At 43.4% G+C, this 22,563-nt stretch overlaps 1 protein-coding gene across 2 annotated transcripts in view; it reads left to right on the top strand.

The window, feature by feature from the left end:
* Window positions 1-1,147, top strand: part of SLC38A6 (solute carrier family 38 member 6) — a 72,292-nt gene extending 71,145 nt beyond the window's left edge. For both annotated transcript variants that reach the window (XM_029950562.1, XM_029950560.1), the window contains one exon: window positions 893-1,147. In XM_029950562.1, the coding sequence (XP_029806422.1) occupies window positions 893-958 (66 nt within the window). In that variant the 3' untranslated portion in view covers window positions 959-1,147. The remainder of the gene's footprint in view (window positions 1-892) is intronic.
* The last annotated feature ends 21,416 nt before the right edge of the window (window positions 1,148-22,563 follow it).

Here is a 22,563-nt window from a genome sequence, read left to right as displayed (position 1 = left end):
TCGGGTTTGTTTAATTTGAGTAATTCAGTATAAGGAGTGCGGCTGACACCAAACATGTGCCCAGTACCCTAAAACATCATGGATAATACATTTTTATACCATTTAGTATAAATTATCTAAATAAAAAGCACTACTCCATCAGTTTTTCCCAACTTTTTATTATGAAAAGTTTCAAGCATGAAAAGTTGGAATAATATGCCAAAGGATATTATGTAACATTTGGTTCATATTTGTTTTGCTACCCACATATGTATTTTTATATATGTAGCAAAACAAATATGAACAAATATTAAGTTTATTATAACATAATATATATATAAATATGTATTTGCAAGTAAGTTGCTGATATTCCATTGAGTAGTAAATAAAGCTGAAAATTAGTTTCATAAATATCACCTTCTGTGAACAAATAAATTGTAAATGTTTCACAACTATTTCCCCCCCTCCTCCCCTCACAAATTATAGCTCCTTCTCCAAAAGGATGAGTAGCGGTTTGGTGGCATCTTTTCCTCCAATGCCAAAAGACTTATCTCTATGGAAGGACAGGCTTAAGGGAGGGGAAGCGACTGGCACTCTAAATTTCTCTTAGGAGGTGCCTGGCTGGCTCAGTGGGTAGAGCATGCAACTCTCGATCTCAGGGTTGTAGGTTCAAGCACCACATTGGGTGTAGAGATTACTTAAAAAAAATACAATCTTTCAAAAAAATTACTCTTAGTAAGGGACAAATCTTTCATGTCTTTCTGTGGGAAACTATTTTGATAAGTCACTGGGGATGAAAAGTGAGACCCTATATGGTTTCACAACAGTTTACTAAGTGCCTATGAACTATATAATTTAAAATGTTAATTTTATATTATGTGAATTTACCTCAGTTTTTTTTTTTTTTAACAAGGGGAGACTTTATGAGAATGGGTTGGCCGGAGAAGAGGAAGTTGAAGTATCTAAAGCACTCTTTTAAAAGAGAACGTGGACCTGGGAGTTGAGGAGAAGCAGAAGGGAAGAGGCAGTGGTGCTGAGCCAGTGGTGGGAGTCTGGAGCCTGTGAGTAAAAGGTGGCTGAAGGGCGTTTTAAGAACAGAAACATCTAATATTCAGTTTCAACGTGCCTGCCTCTGTCTCCTGAAACCAATAAAAGCTATACACAGAAATGCCTTGTGTGAGCCGGATTGCCTGTGGGGCAGAACAGGAATGGCGTATGTGCTAGCCGGGCGAGCCAGAAAGCTCGGAAAAGTAGACTTCAAAACCAGAGATGACCAGAAAAAACGTAATTCCCTGCTTCCTCCCAGAGATGGTTGTGAGACTGTCCCCACATGGGGAGGTGGTTGAACCAACCTCGCTTGGCCCTTACAGCGAGACAAGTTAGGTTGTCACATTAGTAGCACTCTCATGTCCTCTCACTGACCTAAGGCCTTTCTTGATTAGTCTGCAATTGGACCTGTAGGGAAATGCCTCTTTTTTGTTATTTTCTTTAATGTTTGTTTGTTTTGAGAGAGAGAGAGAGAGAGAGAGAGCATGAGCGGGGGAGAGGCAGAGAGAGACAGAGAGAATCCCAAGCAGGCTGTCAGTGCAGAGCCGGACACAGGGCTCAATAACATGAACTGTGAAATCATGACCTGAGTCAAAATTGAGTCAGACACTTAATCAACTGAGCCACCCAGGAGCTCTGGAAATGCCTCTCTTTTAAAAACAAAAGATCAGACCTTCAAAGAAGTAGATCTCAAGGGTCAGGGACAGCTCTGTACTTCTAACACTTCCCTTTAGAGTCATCTCCTTAGGTTCTCTAGAACCAAGGCTGGTAGATCAGAGACTCAGCTCCCAGAACTTGCTAAGGTGTTTTGTGTTTGAGATCAGAATATTTTGACCCCACTTCTAGTTAGGTGGGAAAAGTAGGAATCAGAGGGAGTGGAGCCTCTAGGGAAGGGCATCCCCATGAGGAAAGAATGAAGACGATTTTTGTAGTTCCCTGGTTCTCTTACTCAGTTCTCTGTTTATAACTCAGAGAGTTTGATATTTTTATGAAGGGAGATCATCAGTCTCATAAAATAATGTAACAATCGTGACCAAGCGGTTGTATGTATGGACCAGGCACCAGACTAAGCACATTATCCTGTGTCATCTGAAGTAGTTACAATTATATCCCCCCATTAACTACATTAGACAATAAAGTTCAGGGGCACCTGGAATGCTAAGTCAGTTAAGCATCCAACTCTTGATTTCTACTCTGGTCATGATCTCACAGTTTGTGAGTTCAAGCTCTGCATCAGGCAGAACCTACTTGGGATATTCTCTCTCTTTCTCTCTCTCTCTCTCTTTCTCCCTCTCCCTGTCCCTCTCCCTCTCTCTCAAAATAAACTTTAGGGAAAAAAAAGTAAAAAAGTTTTGAAGTTAAAGCACTGGCCCAAGATCACACATCCCAAATGTAAACGTAAGTACATCAAACTGTTGGAGGTTTTTTGTTTGTTTTATTTTGTTTTGTTTTTGCATAAAAATGTTCTCATAGTAGATACATAGTCAACACTGACTGTATAAAAGTCTGCTTTATAATGTTGTACTTTTGGTAGAGTAGTAATGCTTTCCAATATTTGCCAGTCAGACTATGAGAAAACTTGGATCCCTTGAAAAACAGTGTTAGAAATCCAATTCTGGGGCGCCGGGGTGGCTCAGTCGGTTAAGTGTCCAAACTTCGGCTCAGGTCATGATCTCATGGTTGTGGGTTTGAGCCCCGCATCGGGCTCTGTGCTGACAGCTAGCTCAGAGCCTGGAGCCTGCTTCAGATTCTGTATCTCCCTCTCTCTCTGACCCTCCCCTGCTCATGCTATTTCTCTCTGTCTCTCTAAAAAATAAAATAACATTAAAAAATTTTAAATAAAAAGAAATCCAATTATGTATTCTGACTCTCTACAGATAATTTTTAAAACTCCAAATTTTTAAAATTTGGCTCAGCTCAGACCATCAACAGTCTGATTTAGTGTTTTCCAGACTTTGGATTTCTTTTGGATCCTTAGACCTTCAAAATAAATTTTTGGGAAATTTTTAAGATTGCCAACTTTTTATGTTGCAAATTGAGAAAAAACTTGCCACTGTCTTTTAATATAAAAAAGTGAGAAAAACCATAATATTACTATATAAATATAGTGAAAATACAGAGTTTTGTTTATTTGTTTGTGTTTTAGTTTATTTTGAGAAAGAGCATGCAAGCAGGGGAGGGGTGGAGAGAAAGATTCCCAGGCTGGCACCACACTCAGCCTGGAGCCCAATGTGGAGCTCAAACCCACTAACCAAACCAAAACATCAGATTGAGCTGAAATCAAGAGTCAGATGCTTAACTGACTGAGCCACCCAGGCTCCCCAGAAATACGGTTCTTTAAATTCAATAGGTCTATATTTGTTGAAAACTTGCCATATATTCCTGTCCCCTTTTTTTTTTAAGTTGGCTTTCTCCCCAGTAATTGCTGATCCAAAACTTTGGAAGGGAAAAATATCTAAGTAATCAATTCCTGGTTTACAAATTTACAAAATTTGCCAACATTTCAGCATTTAGGAAAAATAGAATTTCTACTATAAAGCTTCATAGGTTCATGTGTTATCTCGAGAGTTAATCAGTAATGATTATACCATGATAATATTTACATTTCACAGGGAAGCAAAATACTTGGATACTCCCCATGTCTCTGTCTAAAGATTTGTCATTCATTTGAATTCAAATAAATTCTTTGCTTTCACTCATCCAAGGTAGTTCTCAACTTATTAGCTAAACCAGACTAAATAAATAGAGTTGCATTCATGCATTTTAATGTCAATGTAAAAATGGTTTTGCCAGATTTTTTCTTTTCAATCAAATCCCCTTCCCAAAATGTCTAATCACTCCCAGACTCAGTTACTTAAACATTTCACAATGTTGTCACTTCTATAGTAAAACAAAAAGAAATTTGCTTTCAGTAAGTCAGAGAGCCATACTCAAGCAACTTAGACCTTTATTCTGATGAGAAAAAATGTAAAACTCCATCTCCAACCTCATTTGTGAGTGGATGATTTTGTCTGTAACATAGGTACATTTTTTTTCTATCCATAGTAATTATTCTTCAGTTGGTAAATCACTCCTGGGGCTTACAGTCCAACAGAGGCAACCCATGTACAAGAACCAGGATTCCAATTCCTGAAGAACAGGGCTTGGCCATAATGCATGCCGTGTGCACACTAGACTACAGTGGGCACTGGGTAGAAGAATGACAAGGCTTGGTGAGGAATAGGAACATTAACGCTCTGCTAGACAAATTCATAGGGCGTAACGCTTGTTGCCTTCTGGATGAATGGGAAGGAAGTAACAGCTGAGTAAAATTGTAGGAAAACCAAAGTCAGGATGAAAATGGGAGGAAGGCATTTCTACTTGGAAAGAAAATAATAAACGTAATAAAAGAAAATGAAAGGTATATTTTGGAATTGACAAAAATTTTGCCAGGAGGAAGGATGTAATGAACAGTTTGAGAAATAAAGCTGAAAGGGAGGATCCTGGGTGTAGAGAATTCTAGAAGCCAGGCTGAGTTTAGGACTTTAAATCAAATAAAAGTGAAGGTCTTGGTTGAAGGCCTGTGAATAAGGCAGGTTCAAAAATGGTGATGGATATTAATTGCCTCATTGCATTGGCTGTCACCATCATCATCTTCCAGAAGCTATATGAAAAGAAGTACTTTCAGCCTTCAAGAGCTGGTCATCTGAATATCCACACTTAATTTGTTTCAAAATTTCAGCTCTAGGGGGCACGAGGAACTTTTTCTCATCGTGGGAAGTCCCCCGTGCCGTCAGATCATATTGAGACCCCTGGCATCTTAATGAATCGCCTGTGAGTTCTGCCTCCATCCTTTTGCACAAGCCATTCATGCTATTCTCTTTCCAAAGTTTTCTAAAACTCCAAAGTTTCTCTTCCTCAAAACCTAATACAATACTTGCCTCTTCTAGAAGGACTTCTAAGACTGACTTCACAGAACTATTTGCTCCATTATTCAGGAAATCCATTCTTAACATTTTGGTGCTACATTTAATTTCTTTATTAAATATACCAATTCATATATATTTACATCTAACCACTCTGTAATAGCCTTTAGGAAAGATACTCTGACTAGCAGCCCCTTTCTATCCTCTGTCTGGGACCTGCCTCCCCTCCCCATCCCACCACCCAACTTCACATAGCAGTACAGTGCACTTGGTGAGTGTTGACTTTTAAGAGCTTGCCCTGGAACAACAGGAATTCTTCAGAGCCGAGGGATCTGTGGAGTGGGGTTTTTCACCATCCTTGGGCTCCAGCTTCTTCTCACCAGCATGTATAGAGCTTCTAGAACAGTACCCACCAAGACAGAATTACTTCATAAGCCTTCTTTCTATCTTCAATGTCTTCAGTTTCCTCTAGTTTCTAGTGATGATGGGCACCTCGGGCATACAGTTAATATCCTGGGATCGGGCACCACAAACAGGAAGCATTAAAAAAAAGGGGGGGGGGCACTTGGATGGCTCAGTCAGTTAAGCATCCAACTTCAGCTCAGGTCATGATCAAGTTTGAGCCCCATATTGGGCTCTCCACCCAGCACAGAGCTTACTTCGGACCCTTTGTTCCCTTCTTTCCGTTCCTCCCCAACCCACACTCTCACTCTCTGTTAAAAATAAATGTTAAAAAAAAAAATCCTCTTAATTTTGTCTTGGGCTAATTTCTTCCTAACTCACTTTTACCTTTCTCAGACCTATGACTATCGATGGTAGATCACATACACACCAAGCCCACCTCTCCAGATTTTGTCTAGTGATCTCTAGAGGCTGTTTGTCATGTAACCTGCTGTGAGCAGAGGTCTGGCTGCATGAATCTGTGATGTCACTGGACAAAGGCACACCTGTATCTCTAAGTGCCAGCGGACGAGAAACCCTAGCACCTGAGGATTTGGGGCGGGCTCTTTTCCTCGGGACTTGTGCCCTCAAGAGATGTGTCTTAGGCGGCCTGTCCCAGCATGCATCGCTTGACAGTCCCCAACTGCTGCTTCAGACTGAGCTTCAGAGTCCTTCCTCATGGATGCAAATCAAAACAGAGCTCAGAGTCAAGTCTGGGAATCAAGTCAAAATGGAATAATTTGCATGGAAGAGCCTTTGTCACTGAGTGAAGCCAGCCAAATTCCCCAGGCTCCCCAGCCCTCCGGAAAGAAGCTTTACAGGGCCTGGGGGCCCGGGCCCAGTGGGGTGGGTGTGATTTGAATATTCGCTGCCACAGCTGCTGCGCCCCAGCGCTGGTCACTGCCATCAGTTTCGCTTCATTTTACTGCCTCAGAATCCCCCAGTGCATGTTAGTGGTTAATACAGCAGCCAGGAGACGCCAGACAGCTCTCGGCACCTGGTTCAAATTTAAGGCTCATTTACACATGATGTCACACACGCATTGTCAGCGCAAGGGAGGTCAGGATGGTTCATTTTGGGAAGGTTCGCATTGTTGAGTCTTTACAACACCCACTGCTATTAATGTTTTAACCATCTGACTTGGATTTCGGTTTTCTGGCATGAGGTAATCCCAGGCAGTAGATTTATATGCTGAATGGGAAGCCAGCAGTGGTGGCTAATCACATTGGTTTGCAGATCTGCACCTCTGGAGCCTTGGGATGGAATTAGAGGGCCACATGGCATGTAGCAAATCATGGAGGTTTTGAGCAGAAGGGGAATTAGCCAGACCTGGAAGTAGGGACTGTGAGGGGGTGGCTGCCTAAGGTGGGAGGCTTGACTGAAGAATAAAAACCAAAGTAAGTTGGACAAAGGTCTAAGCGCAGAGGCCACAGGATTCTCTCATTTGGCCAGTGTTTTGGGTCCTTGTGTGACCCATCCTGTCGTTCGCCATCCATAGAAATTCCAAAGCCCCCTTCCGAGGCCCAATTCAGGATTCTCATGTTCTGCAAAACCTTTCCTGACCACCCAGCCTATGGTGATTTCTCTCCTGAACCCTTAAGTACTTTCGTTAATAAATTAAGACAACTAACAATTACTATTTGATCTGTGCTGCTAGTTCATTTTGCTCGTAACGACCCCATACCCAAGGCACTGTTGTTTCCACTGTACGAATGATGACATAGCTTCACAGAGTTGAAATAATGTGCCCAATGTCAGAGCTGGTAAGAGTCAGGGTGGAAGACTGATTCCAAAGCCCTGTTCTGAACCACCCAAGGCTACAGATCTATGTAGTAGTGCTACATCACCTGTAGTGCTTCCCACGACATGGGAGAGACGGTGTGTGCCTCAGAGAAATGCTGCAGAGGAGCCCACAGTAGTGTTGTCTAATGCCTCGTGTGCCTGTGTGATCTCTGTTTCCTGGCTGTAGGTCATTGCATGGCAAGGACCATCACTTAGGCTTTTCTGAACCCCCTGACCTAGCACAGCGGCCCCCCCCCAGGGTATGCTCAGATGGATGGATGGATGGATGGATAGATAACTTTCTCTACTCTCATCTATGCCATGTCCTATATAAAACATTAAATGTTGAGATCTTTGGGTAATCATCCCTGTCACTTGCTACTGTCCTTTGGCACCTGGCTAGAACAATAAAACTGGTCCGCCTATTACATCTCCAGTAAGAGTCTTCTTACCTTACAAGAAGTTCAGAGGACAAGGTTCAGTCCTGCTGACTGCTTTGATTTTGATTTTGGACCATGGCCTACTGCCATGGGTCTCTCCCGGGGACTTTTTCACTCTACGAGTCTGTTTTAGTCAAGCAAACAAGTATTAACAATGGGGATAACATTGGCTATGATGGCAGCGCACGCAGGGGCACTTCATCTGGACCTCACAGTCCAAGAAAGGATTCTGGGATGGATGCCCCTCTTGAAGAGCAAGTAAGACTCGGCCAGTGAAAAGGAGCCTGAAGGGTGTTCAGGCAGAGGGAGCAGCACGGATAAAGGCCTAGAGGTGTGATCACATGGGTGCACCCACGAACACACCTGCACTTGGCGACTGCGAGGGCTCCGAGGAGACGGTGGAAACCCAGGTCATACCTGCCCTTCTCTCCTGCCCACTTCGGTAAGGCAGGTGACACTCTTGACCCCAAGCCTAGGGAAGATGTCTCTGAAGACTTTTCTGGGGAAATGTCTCCTCAGAATGACCCTAAAAATTTGGTTGTTGTCTCAGAGTCCTCTCAACTTTGAACCTACCTAGGAATAACTGAAAAACCAGGCAATTGGATGCTCCTGTGGTAAATCACCATCGCTTCAGAGCAGACTTTAGTGTTCAGTTTAGAAGCCGTCCTGAGTATCTCATAGTTGCCGTTCCACCCTTCCCCATCCTGCTCTAAACCGAGGAGGTGGACGCCTGTGGGCTACGTCAATGGGTTCCCTTGCCTCTGGCTTCCTGTAGGGTTCAGCCAAAGAAGGACACCCGATGGGAGGTCAGAGAGGGGAGGACAGTGATGTCAGGGTAATGATTCTACCCATCCCCTCCCTGCCAGGCCTTGTTGGCTACACCTTTCTATCAAAGGCACAATTCCTGTCAGGTGCCCCTCTCCATGTAGCCATCCTTGCCTGGGCCTTCCTCTTTGCCCCTTCAGTCATAGGGTAGTAATAACTACCCCTCCTTCATTATTACTAGCTGCTAGGGGCTAAATTGTGTCCTCTCCAAAATTCATATATTGAAGCCCTAACCCCCAATACTTCAGAATATAACTAGATTTGGAGATGAGGCCTTTGAAAAGGTGATTATGTTAAAATGGGGCTTTTAGGTGGGCCCTAACCTAATCTCACCAGCATCCTTATAAGACTAGGGAATTTGGACAAAGAGACACCAGGGATGCACATGTACAGAGGAAAGACCACGTGAGGACACAATAAGACAGTGCCCATCTGCAAGCCAAGGGGAGAGGCTTCTGAAGAAACCAAATCTGCCAACACCTTTATCTTGGACTTGTAGCCTACAGAGCTATGAGCAAATACATTTCTATTGTGGAAGCCACCCAGGCTGTGGTGTTTTGTCATGGAAGCCCTAGCGGACTAATACACTGGCCATGAGGACATTTTATTGTCCCTTGGTGATTTCCTTAAACCTTGCTTATGACACTGTATGGTTTCTTCACTGCACTTGCCTTTTGAGCACATCAGCTGTTTCTTGTTTCCTGACTGATAGAGAGCTTAGGCTCCAACAGGAGGGCTTAGTGACAAAGGCGAGAACGTGGGTTGCTGAAAGCAGCTCCCACGTAAAGGTGTCTGTGACTCCCTCCATTGTGTGAACGCACTGGGTCCTCCAGTGGCACTCCAAGAGATGTCTTCTTCTAAAGAACTGACTATGTTTTAGCCACTCCCTATGAGCTTTGATTTCCCTATCTGTAAAGCATAGATCATGAAATCTACCTCTGTAGGGGTTTTTTGAGGAGAATGTTAGCTGCAAATATGAATTAACTGAGAGTCTCAAACCTGACAAAGAAACAAGGGCTCTTCTATTGCATATTTGTGAGCAATTTTATTAATATGCAGATAAATGTTATCTTCAGAGGCAAGAGAATGAGGATTTTCACTACGGAGGACCGCCCTGAGTGTCGTAGAGGGGGAGGGTCTATTTGCTCAGTCACCTTATTAGCTCTTCATTAAGAAAAAGAAATCAGCTGTCCCTTTTCAACATGGATCCAGGCTCCGTACAGACAGGTGAGTGTGTGCTTCTCTTTGTCCTGTCCCTCGTTTTTGTTAGAGGCTGAAGTCAAATGAGCCCGCTGGAGACCAGAGCAGCTCAGACACCTAAAAAGGTGCCCAATATGGGGTAGGAACAGAGTGTGCTTTTTGGATCCTGTTTTCCATTTTCAGTAAGTGCAGTTTCTCAACCGTTATCTTTACCTGCAAAGGCTGAAGTATTCTCCACTGCTCCCAGCCCCCAGCTGCAAAGAGGGAGCTCCTGGCATTACACGTGGGGAGGCTGCTAGAATGGGGGCAGGTCGCAGCCTCCCAGATCGCACCCTCGAGGGGACCAACTGGCACTGGAGGCTGAGACAGAGTCTGGAAAGCGAAGGGACCCAGGGGGCTGCTTGCATCCCCATTTCCCTCTCTGCAAGCTGGACTCTGTACTGACCCTTTCCAGCCTGGGACTGAAGCCCCTGGCTCTCAGCTCACCACCTAGTAGGGCTGCTGCTGGAAGGAGGCTCTCTCCAGGCTGATGGGAGCACCTGTGAGTTAGTGCTTTGTTATCTCCGTTTAGTCCTCATCAGCTGTGGCTGCCACCGAGGCATTCTTGTGAGTGTGGAAAGCATATCAAGGCATGTAATGGCCTTGTGGGCTAGCCAGGTGAGAAGAGAATAAAAAGCTCAAGATGCAGACATCTAGGAGGAATGTCACCTCCACTCTGATTAAAGCAAACAAACAAAATTCCAGACAAACTACAAGTCTACTCTTTTTTTTTTTTTTTTTTTTGGACCTATCCGAGAGCTGAGGTTACAGGGCAAGCAATTAGCCTCAAATCTAAGAATCAGTGGAGGCCTGTGGAGAAGCACAGGCCCTTAGTTTCCCGGGTGCAGGTCCGGCCAACAGAAGTCACCTGGAATAGGTAAAGAATTAGTGGAGAATGAGTGTGGGCTGGTGAGGGAACGTGGGCCCCTGGGGACCACATATATATGGGTCTGCACCTTCTTACAGGCTTTTCTCATAGAAAAGACTGGCCCAAGTTCTCAGGAAGAATCTCTCTGTGGGGCAGATTTCAGGAAGGGGGTAAAAGAGGCCACTACAGAGACATGAAATGATCCTCTTCCTTCCTTGCCCCTTCTGGGACAAAAGCCTTAATCTGCAGGAGAAAGGACAAGACATTTTCCTTACAGCACTGATAAAACTGAGGGACAGAAAACAGGAAAACAAAACAAAACCCCTCTCCCCTAACCAAGGGGCAAGAATTCAGAAAAGGAAAACTAAGACTTTATTGGCCACAGATGAATTCTACCAGAAATGTTCTTCACGCAGGAACATGTATCTCCACAAAGATGTGAAGAGCACTGAAAATTGAATAACTGAAGGTAAAATGAAGTACGTTAAATTTTTTTCAATTGTTCTAAAAAGACAAATGACTAAAGTGAACATAGTAGCCATGTGTTACGTGTGTTTAAAAATGCTGTTAATGTGGTAGAATGTGGTGTCGTTTTTTAAGTTTATTTATTTTGAGAGAGAGTCAGTGAGCATGTATGTGTGAACAGGGGAGGGTCAGAGATGGAGGATCCCAAGCAGGGTCTGGTCAGTGCAGAGCCCAACGCAAACTGTGAGGTCACGACCTGAGCAGAAATCAAGAGTTGGACATTTAACTGGGCCCTAGGCGGCCATAATTTTTAATATTGAGACAGTTTTGCTCTCCCAGAATAAGCTCCACTTGTTTATGATGTATTACTCTTTTTCCCTTGAAATTTCCAATTTTTTAACATTGATATAAACAATTTTATCCATTTATCATGTACTTAGTGTTTATTCCCTGTATTCTTTTTATATATTTCTAATATTTTTTATAGGATTTCTGCATCAATGTTCATGTGGGATATTAATCAATAGTTTTTTAAACTGTCTGATTTTGATGTTGGGGTAATGCTGGCCTCATAAAATGAGATTTGTTACTTTCTCTTCTATTTTTTAGAATATATTGCCTATAACTGGTGCTAATTTCTTTTCTAAATGTTTGATAGAATTTTCCAATGAACCCATCTGGATCTTTCTTTAGGTTGTTTCTTTATTGTCAAATTTTTCAGATGTTTGTAAGTATAATCCAATTCCAGCAGTTTGAATATAATGTATCTTGGAGTGTTGGCGGTTTTTATTCACTTGTATTTGTCCTGCCTGGGGTTCTTGGCATGATGTCTTTCATTATTTTGGAAATTTTGAAAACTATCTTTCAAATATTTCTGTCTCATTTTTTCCCCTCATTTTTAGAATTCCAGTTAGAGTGTTTGATACTATTCCACAGCTCTTGGATTCTCTGGGCTTTTCTTTCTTTCTTTTCCTCTTTAAGTTTGGTTATTTCTGTTGACCTACGTTCAAGTTTACTGTTCCTATCCTCAAGTGTGTCAAATTTATTTTTGAGCCCATCAAGGGCATTCTTCATCTTTACTATGTTTTTTTAAATTTCTGACATTTCTACTCGATTCTTTCTTATGGTTTTCATCTCTCTGGTAAAATTTTTGATCTGTTCATTCTTATTTCCACCAGGCCTCTAATATATTAATATATTAGTTTTTTTTTTAATTCCCTATTTGATAGTTCTATCTGGATCATTTCTGAGTCTGGTTTTATTGATTACTTGTCCTTTGACAATAGGTTATTTTTTTCCTGGCTTTTTTATATTTCTCCTAAACTGTGATTGATGCCAACATTGCATGTAGACCAGAAGGCTGAGGTAAACAATATTTCTACCTGGAAATGGACATTTACCTTGTTCTGTTAGATGGACTTAATATAGCAGGAGTTGAGCTGGGTTTGGTATTTTCTAGGTTTTATTTTATTTTGGTTTTGCTATGGTTCTATTCAGTGCGTGACCAGATTCAGATTCTTTTAGCATGACCTTATGCTTATGGTCGTGACTGGGCTATCAGGAGGTTTTTCCTCAGTGTTCTTTCTTCAGCTGATTTCAGCCTTCACTTTGTATCTTTGCCTCAGAGAGGTTCTTCATGCTCTTTCCCCCCAGCCTGTGGGGAAAACAGCTGTTCCTTGTTACTGGGTGGGGGGAGTGTTTTGTCCTGGTGCAGTCCCAGGCTGGCCCCATATATGTGGGTCTCAGAAGTGGGGGTTTCTTAGGAATTCGGCCCTTCCTTCCTGGGGCATTTGAACTGTGCCTTTTGTCTTGTGCAGGAGAGCATGTTCTCTCTCACGCTGATAAGAGTCTCCCTCCTTATAGGATCTCGGGCCCAGGACTTTCCAGGAATAGAGAATGGTTGTGTGTGTGTGTGTGTGTGTGTGTGTGTGTGTGTGTGTGTGTCTGTCTGTCTGTCTTACCCTTCTCCCAGCTGCAGTGGATCTTCATCTGTGGCCCAGTGCAGCAGAGTTTACCTCCTTTCCCCCATGGCTGAAGGGGAAAGAGTCTAGGTGTAACTGTGTGCCTTCCCCTCAGCAATGTTGCTTCCCTTCCCCAGGCCCGGACCACAGAGGAGAGCTTACTTGGCCTCATGCCCTGGTTTCAATCCTTTCTCAAGCAATGGGTGGAGGCCTGTGAAAAAGAGCCTGCAAGTGGGTGTGAAGTCTGCTTGTGTTTGTAAATCTCAGGATGCTGTACTCATGCTCGCTCACTTTTGGCCTTTAACAATTTATTACAGTTTTTAGCTGAATGATTTTTGGGTTTTGCTTTTGTTTTTGTTTTTAATGGTACCCAGTGTCTCTTTTTCATATAGTCAACCACAGGAAAGTGCTTGCTCTGTCCCACCTCTCTTTGGAGGGGCTGTCTTTCCATAGATTTCAGGCTTTTTAATTCTATATGAGCTTAGCTTTCTGGTGGGTTTAAGGACATTTATGATTTTATACTTTTTCTTACTTTCTGTGGGGAAGGCACTAACGTCAGCTTTCTACACACTAGGCAGACATGGCCTCATGGTTTTATATCTAATCAAGCATATACCTCTCTTTCCTCTTCCTTTCAAAATCTCTCTTGACTATTCTCATGTATTTATGCTCTTAAATACACTTTAGAATCATTTTGTCAAGTTTCTCATCTCCCAGCCTCTCCAAAAAAAAAAATTTCTTTCTGATTGCAATGATGTTAAAATATGCAGACTAACTTGGGTCCCAGATAGTGGCAAAACCCCCTCCCCATGATCTCAATATGGCAGCCAGAGCAGGTGTTGTGATTGGAAGAGTCCTCAAAGGCCAGCCTGCCTTGAAATTTTGCCCACTTGCTCTGGTGCCTTGAAATTCCAGTATTAGAGGTAACAGAAATACTTCTGGAATCTTCCCGGATTAAAACACATACAGTTTGCCTTGGAAGGACCAGTATAACAACTAATTTGCAACCATCACGCCACTTACAAATTAAGGCCATGAAACTAGACAGAGTTTCATGTGATTGGAGTATGTGAATGTGTATGTAAAGAAGGGAAAGGGATTCTGTCAAGGACACGGGAGCTGGAAGGGAAATTACCGAATCTGGAACGGAGGGCTCCTGAGTGGTTGAAAAGAAGGACATTAAACCTCCCAGTGGAGAGAGGCAGGGGGAGGGAAAGCCCCTTGTCCACCTCCACAGCCATCCCACTTCAGTCTGGCCACCAGAGGCAGGGCAGACGACGCTCCTCAGAGCAACTGGGCATGACTGGTGGCAAGGACAATCTAGAGCGTGTGGTGGAGGAAAAAGTCCTCCAAGAGGAACCAACAATTATCGCACCTATTGATTTGTACTCCCAAGGCCCTTGCAAATAGGAATCTCTTGGAATCCTATGAAACAAACCATCAACAGTTTCAGAAAGAATTTTCCAGTAGGGGAAATGAAGAAAAAACTTCCAAGAAAGAAAAAAATTCTTGATGTTTTCCACAGACTGCTTTAGAAAAAGAAGGGACGACGCACTTCAATAAAAGATGACGGTCCTTGGTTGACCTAGGACATTTCACAGACCAGAAGCTGAGGAACACAGGTGGCACAGATGGCCACAGACAGGCCTCAGTTTTGATTTTGAAGATGCACAGTTTTTATAAATTAATATTTAATCTTTAACCAACTTTAGCACCTCATCAAGGAGGGGCCTGTTCTTTGCCAAACTCTTCCAGGGGAACCTGCTGGGGTAGAGCGTAGGTGTTGGCAAACATTTCCCAGTGTTCTCTGATGGGGAAATATTTATTTTGTAACACTCCTCCATGCCCCAAAACACAATTATGTGACATGTTTTATATGGCCATGGGGATTTTGACTAAGATTTCATATCCATAATGTACCCTAATATTGAGAAACACATTTTTAAAAGTGTTTTTTTCCTTGGCGTGGGTAGGATGCTGCATCCTGGAACACTGGAACTTCAGAGGAATGTGTAACCCTGAGACACAATGTTTGGGGCCACATGAGACTATATTTGGTTTGAGATCTTGAATCCTGGAAGGTCTCCGAAGGAGACAAATGGGTATATGGGATAGTTATTAGTTACTGCAAATTGATTTCACAATGGCCTGTAAAAATATACATTTTCCATCTCCAAAGCTGTTATGCCTTTTCTAAAGCTGCTAGTTTCTTTTTTAAACAAGAAACCCTTTCCACAAAGTCATTTTCTGCTCTTGGAGGGATAACATTTAGAGCAAGGTATAAAGGACTTTTGCCAGAATAATTCCCACTTAAGGCAAAGATCTCCAAGATTTTATTTGGACCTGCCGAGGCTGGCACAGCCCCTGCTCTGTGGACACACACCATGTGCATCCAGCAACCATGGGAAAGCCGGTTGCCCTGCAAGGCAAGGCTGCAACGTTAATACAAATCACCTGTTCTAAAAGGGTGAGCTGTGATTATCTGCTATGAGAAGGCTCTGTCGGGAAGAAGCCGGAGCAACGGCAATAGCATGCTGAACCAAAACCCTTGAAGCGGTCCCAGCCCTTTTCAGCACCCCCTTTTATGTGTTAGAATACGTCCCTGTGGGCACCTTCAAGGCTTGGGTGCCAGGGCCCAATGTCCCCAGCTCAAGGTGAGTTTATGCGCAGACGGATCACCTACATGGCTGTTACATCTGGAACACATGGCCGCTCAGTGATTCGGAATCACTAGAAAGAAGGTTAGAGATGTGTTGTGGCCAAAGACAGAACTTGGGCTAATGTTCATAAGACCAACCAAAGGGTCAGCATATTAATCAGGGTCCTGCTTGTAGTTCTGTTAGAAAAGACTACTGTTTCTCACTAAAATAAGATGTTTTATTAGAAGACAATTGTTTTTATATAATAGTAATCCAATGAAATTGGTTAGAGGGGGATAATTTATATACACACACACACACACACACACACACAAGCAAAAACATACTAGCAAAAATAAAATCATCTGATAAATACAATAGGAAATATCGAAGTGTAAGTTCAAATATTGATACATCAATCCATGATACATTCACATATTTGGGGAACCACAGCAGAAGGCATAGTTACTGGCCACGGTATCTGCTTCATCTTCTTAGGAAATACCTCCCTCCACCCACATACCCATATTCTCTTCATAATTCATGACCATGACTTAATCCACCCACCTCTAAACCAATTACTAGCTCCTCACTGTCACTGTGTGAAAACTAGTACTGTTTTGTATCCTTCTTCTCCATTCATAAGCAGTAATAGTTCCCTTTAGGTACCTATGTTTGTGTTGATCTCCAAGGTAGAAAGAAAAAGTGATTCTGTTTGGAAACAACTTTCCATGTTTATCTTCTTTGTGACTTACACAATTTTACAGTTTTTATCATATTTTCTTTTATCCCTCATCTTTCCAGGAAAATGAGAGCTTTTTTTTTTTTTGGCTGCATAGAAATTATTCCATTTTCTTGACCATATTATTGCATTTCTCTGGATCTTCTCCAGCTCCATTTTGGCTTCCCAGCAAAGAGATGTTTTTAAAAAGCACTTATTTGGGAAATAACATCAACGTGGTTTATTATTTTTCCCGCTTCATTAAGCACCAGTTTGCTGTACTAACAGCGGTTAGTAAAGCCAAAAGTTAGTTAAGAAAGTAAATAGTTTCATTTAAAAATAGAAGTGTTGACACAAGCATAATGTATTAATTTGCTAATCCTTTTGGGACTCACACACACATAACTAATTTTGTACACACTCCTATAACTTCAGAAGATCCAAGGTGGTGATAATATTATGTACCCACCCATAGCTATCAGTCAGTGATCAATAAATTGGTAAATTATGACTGTATTGATAGGTTTATATAGGTAATATGACTGGAGAGTGTGCAAGTTAAACCACTGGAGAAAACTCCCAAACATTATCTAGACCAACCCCATATTCCTAGATTTAGCAACACCTGAAATAGCCAAATCAAACTGTCTTGTAACTCACATTTTTATTGGGCACTGACTGTGGCCAGCGCTGTGTCAGTTACCAGAGGCAGAAAGATCAGAGGGGTCTGGTTTTAGATCTGAAAGTAGAGCGATGAGGGGTTTGCTGAGCTGCCGGGTTTGCTTAACCACGGGGTTACTGAGGGGGTTGATGCATTGAAATCTGTACGTTGTTGAGAGGAGGGCCAGGCATGAAGTGAGCATTGCCTAAGTTATTACTAAAGTTTCAGTGTTTTCACTTTGTTTTCCTAATCAGAAGGAAATGGCCTATGTAAAAGTATCTGATGAGCTGTGCTGTACTAGATGCACAAACGGAGACCCTGGGGGCCCAGAGAAAGGGCGGGTTGGGACCAGTATTGGGAAGAGTTTTAACTTGGGTCTCAGAAGCTGGAGAAGTTTGAGGAGGAGTTTTGCAAGCCGGGGGAACAGAAAGTACTAACTAGACTTCGTAGATAAGATTAGAATCTTTCTTTTTTGAAGAGTGGTAAATCATCCATAAAAAATCTTCCCTTCCAGGCTGTAATCTGCCCAGTCCTCCTTCTCTTTCTTTGGGGGGGATTCATTTTCATCTTTTCTTCCTCTTTGGTGGAGAAGGCGGCTGGGAAGAGCCTTGGCAGAATTATAAAGTAAACACAGTCTGTTGGCCGGACACCCCTCCCAGCTCTCCCTGTGTGCACTGAACTCAGGCTTCTACCTTTACGAGGAAAAGGAACTCAAGCTCATTCCCACGAGACTCTCCTGGACTCGTGTGCTCCTTGCATCCTCATGACGAACTTTTGGAGAATGTTTTAATGCTGAGGTTCCTAGACCAGTGAGACTTCCAAAAATTTTGGCAACCCCTGACAAAGTGCTAACTTCTTATTTTGCTAAGTGAGAACATTAAACAAGAAAATGAATTCCTGCCTAATATCATCCATACCTCCTAAAAGAAAGCCTACTTTGACAACAACAAAGAGTAGAAAGGGTAGTCCTTTCCATGGAATGTAAGTAGTTTATGAAAAATCAATCACCTTTATTTTGCCGCTGACTGTGGTGGTCTTTTGGAAGCATGGTACCAAGTAGAAGGGGTAAATACCTAAGAGTTGGAGGCCAGACACCCGCAGGAGCTGGGTGGAAACAGACTGAGAGGGTCTTGGTTTTCTTGGCTGTTCCGCCTTCTGTTTCCACCATCGGATCTCTATGTGCCTCAGTAGGTGAACCGCACCAGCCTCTGGTTCATGACTCTTATGGGAACGCAGCGTTGGTTGCTAGGATTGACTACCCAGACCATCAGGGTCAGGAATTGACCTCAATGGACCTATTGCTCATGAAGGACCATCTCAAATCTCCTTAGTCATCCTCCCTGTTTCAAACCATTGTTAAAACCCATGCTTGACCATGGCCCAGGCCTTAGAGAACAATTTAGTTCTAAATGCCTACTGAAGTTTAGAAACTTTCACTGCATTAAGGGAGGTTAATGTGCTTAAAATATTAGACTTTGACGTAAATGTTATTCTGAAGGTAACTGTCACCTTTGGGGCACCTGGCATTTCAAGCCAACTTGGGACGCATCAAGTGTCAATAAAGTTTGATTAATCGCAGCAGCTATTTCAGTCTACTCTGGGCAAGGTCAAAGTGCTAGCATTGAGGAATGAAATATGCAAAACCTGCAATTCTATTTTTGGCCATACTCTGCAGCGTGGTTTCTAGAATAAATTGCCATGGCACAGCAGGGTTCAAGGAAACAGTGCTGTCGGCCTTCCCCTTCTTGCATTGTGATCCAGGGAAAGATCAGCCTGCTGCTGACTTGTGTCCTGAATGAAAAATGGGTTCCAGGTAGAACTGTGGCTCCTTACAACTTCCTGGATCTTGCTCAACAGAAATCTACATGCATATTTATAACCGCTGACTCCCTTTCAGACACACTCCAAATTTATTACTCTTGAAATTGAATTGGTTGTAATCACTGATTATGGAAACACTGAGCAATTTCAAGGCAGGCTGCGAGGAAAGCTTGGTCACCTGATTCTCCATTAAATCCTGTCTCTAGCTGTGTGCCTTTGGCAATGATTTAATCTTTTCATTGTCTGTACTCTCTCATCTGTAAAATGGGGAGATACAGCTTATAATACAGAATTGTGACCATGACATAATTGTGTACAGTGCCTAATACATAGCACACTCTCAACAAATAGCTCTGGTAATTATTATCAATAATCTTTTAGGGTAGGGGTAAAAGCTATGCTGGCATTTCTTTCCTAGGATGGGAAAGGGGCGCAGTGTGTGGGGTGCTGGGAGAATATAGTCTCTTTGGTTGTGCCTTCTTCTATAAATGGTTCTTCCTGCTGTGTCACACAGGGGAAAGACAGTATCATTCATGGGTGCCGTGAGGACATCCACGAGCAGCTTCTCCTTGCTTTCAAAAATCCAGGGCCCTCACCCACAATGCCTCTGCTGTTAGTGATTATTCACACGCACGTGTGTCTTTCAGTTAGGTTGAAAAAAAAATCCTTGTAAGCGTGTACTCCAACCTGAGTCATTTTGTATGTCCCCCGGCAGGGCACAAAGCAAATGCTGGTTGGTTGACTTTGGATGCCAGGTTAGCACAAAGTAAATATGACTTGGGTGAGCTCAGGGACAGCTAAAGCAGTTGAATGAATAACCCCCTTCTCGGTACCCATTCTTGCCTCTTGCTCACTCCATCAGAAGAATGAGTAGGCTGCCTCTGCACATCTAAGCCAAGTTCAAAGACCAAGACACCAAAGAATAATCTCCTACTTGATATTAAAGTTTGCCTCTGCTGTTAGTATTGCACTTTGTAAACACTCGGCACTCAATAAATGCTGGCACGTAGATGGAAACGCCGAGGCCAGCCAGCTGGTCTGAAAGTACTGACTGCCCAACTCCTAGAGCTCCGGCTTCTGATGGGGAGAGGTTTGCCCAGCTTTCAAGTCTTGGTGTGTGGCACGGCTCCTGGCTAAGCCCCACACCTCCCACTTAGCACCTGTCAATCTCCTGTCCTCTGTGAAAGAGCCTGTTTTTCTCCCTGCTGGGCCCCCCACTTCTCTGGGATTTCCTCAGTGCTGTCTGTCCAAGTCTTACTGCTGCTGGAGGTATTGCTCAAGAAACTCTGGATGGAAAAACTACTGGGCTCTAGGCTAGGCATGGCTGCAAATTCTTCACTTTCCTAGCAGCCCCCAGGGGTTTCTTCTTACCAGGACAAGAGTGAGTCTTATCCTCAGAGTCTCTGAAGTCTGGCCAGCCAAGGCCCCTGCCCTTCTCCCTCTGGCACAGGCCAGCTCACATGGTGTCCCCACCCAGAGAGCAGATACCCATGTGGTTTCAGGGAGTCTGAGGAACAGGAAGGGGATGGCAGGGTGAGTGTATTTTCTCTGAAGCTCAGGGTTCCCTCCCTGGATACTGGCCCATGTGCCCAGGCTGAGTCACAGCACTAAGCTCACCCTGTCCAGTTTGCTCGTGCATTAGTTCATGGCAGCTGTGATCGCAAATAGGATCAAATCGTGCAGTTTTTAATTCTGTGTAATGCTGCCATGAAAATGGGCTTAAACTGCTTTTCAGTATGGTCATTATGACTCTCTTTACTTCCTTCCCCATGAAGCCTTGCATGAGTCATGGCTGGAGAATCTCACTCCACCCTACCACCCCAAGAAGCAGAAAGGCTGGCTTCCTGGAGTTTCTCTTCCTGGCAGTAAACCTGGTCGGTCGTCCCTGCAGGACTGTTATGACTGATCCAAGATTATGGTCAGGGAGCTCAAAGCCTGGCAGGGGTGGGGGATTCTCCTTGCTAGTTCACTCTCTATCCGAGGAAAATGGCATCCGCTACAGATTTCCCATTTGGAGGAGATGGGAGAAGACCCTGAGGCCTGCCAGTCCCAAAGGGGGCTGCCCCGTGAAAACCTGCCTGGCTTGGGTCTTCCCTTCCCAAACTCGAGTCTATGTGCTCTTAGGACCAGTTGGGCCGACTTAATTCTGAAGGACGGAAATTCCCATAGGCCTTGTATTAGCTTATGAGGTCTGCCAGAACAAAGGGCCACAAACAAGGTGGCTTAAATAGCAGAAAATCATTGCCTTGCAGTTTTAGAGTCCAGAAGTCCAAAATCAAGGGGTCAACAGGGGTTGAGGTTCACACTGAAGAAGGATGTGTTGCAGGCCCCTCTCATTGGCTTGTAGATGGCTGTCTTCACCCGCTGTCTTCACATCATCTTCCCTCGATGTGTGTTTCTCTGCCCAAATTTCTCCTCCTCATTAGGACACCAGTCAGATTAGATAAGGGCCCATGCTAATGACATCATTTTGACTTAATTATCCCTGAAACATCTCTCCAGATATGGCCACACCCTAAGCGGACTTCAATGTAGTTTTGAAGGGTCACAGTTCAGCCCATAACAACCCCCTAAAGAAAAAATGTATTTTAAGGATACTCATGGCTCTGAGCTGGGCTGCAGGGAGTGGTAACTCTGATGAGTTTTTCCTTTCTCCATCTTTCTCTGGCCTTTCTATTCCCTCCAAGTGAAGTCAGGTTTTTCTTTACACACACTCTTAACACTCCTTTGTCTCTCTTCCAGAAGTTACTGGTACTCTAATTGTATGGTAGGAAGTTATCATGTCTATCTCCACACTAGGCTGAAGTCAGCTTGTGAATGATAGTCTTGTTCTTTGCTGCATCTTGACCCAGGCCTGGCACGTAAATGTACTTAGTGGGGAGTTGTTGAGTTAACTGGATCCTCATCTTGGTGTTTCTGCTCCCCTCTCACTCCTTTTTTTTTTTTAATGTTTATTTATTTTTGAGAGAGAGTGAGCAAGCACAAGACAGGGCATGAGTGGGGAAGGTGCAGAGATAGAAAGGAAGACACAGAATGTGAAGCAGGTTCCAGGCTCTGAGCTGTCGGCACAGAGCCCCGTGCAGGGCTCGAACTCAGGAATGGCGAGATCATGACCTGAGCCAAAGTCAGATGCTCAACTGACTGAGCCATGCAGATACCATTTCCCCTCTTTCACTCCTTTCTGGCTAATTCCTCAGTGGCCTCTGATCTAATTTACCAACATTTCAGAGTTGCATTCCATATACCATATTTCACTTTGTACCATTTCTACTTTACCTAATGTTCTCCTTTAAAATCACTCACATTTTTATATAAGCAAATTTATTTTCAAAAGAAACATGGTGTCACAGATTTGATATTCTACTTGTAAGTTTCAATGATTATAGATGATAAACACCTCACTATCAAAAGCTTGTGAACCCATGACCGTTCTCTCCTGAACCACAGGTCGGCTACTTGCTCTGCTCTCATCCCGGACGGGGATAGTTTATCCAGCTTCGCGGACTGTCTGTCAGGTCATATCAAATAGGGTGCTCTTGGCTGTAAGTAACAGAAATCCCAGGAAAGCTGACTCAAATAATGGCTTTTACTGCCTCAGGAACAATTCCAGCAACTGGAATACTGGAATTGTAAGTGCGAAGACTAGCTGTTTTAGGGGCTCAGTTATCTCCTCAGAGACAGAAGTTCTTGTCACCTCTGTGTTAGTAGCTTCAGTGGTGGTTTAACTTCTGGCTGGAGCAAGATGGCGCCGCCTCTGTTAGCATCACAT

The sequence above is a fragment of the Suricata suricatta genome, chromosome 9 (assembly GCF_006229205.1).
Source record: "Suricata suricatta isolate VVHF042 chromosome 9, meerkat_22Aug2017_6uvM2_HiC, whole genome shotgun sequence".
Taxonomy (NCBI): Eukaryota; Metazoa; Chordata; class Mammalia; order Carnivora; family Herpestidae; genus Suricata; species Suricata suricatta.
Note: the sequence above shows the minus strand (reverse complement) of the source record. Positions and strands in the feature narration are given on the sequence as shown.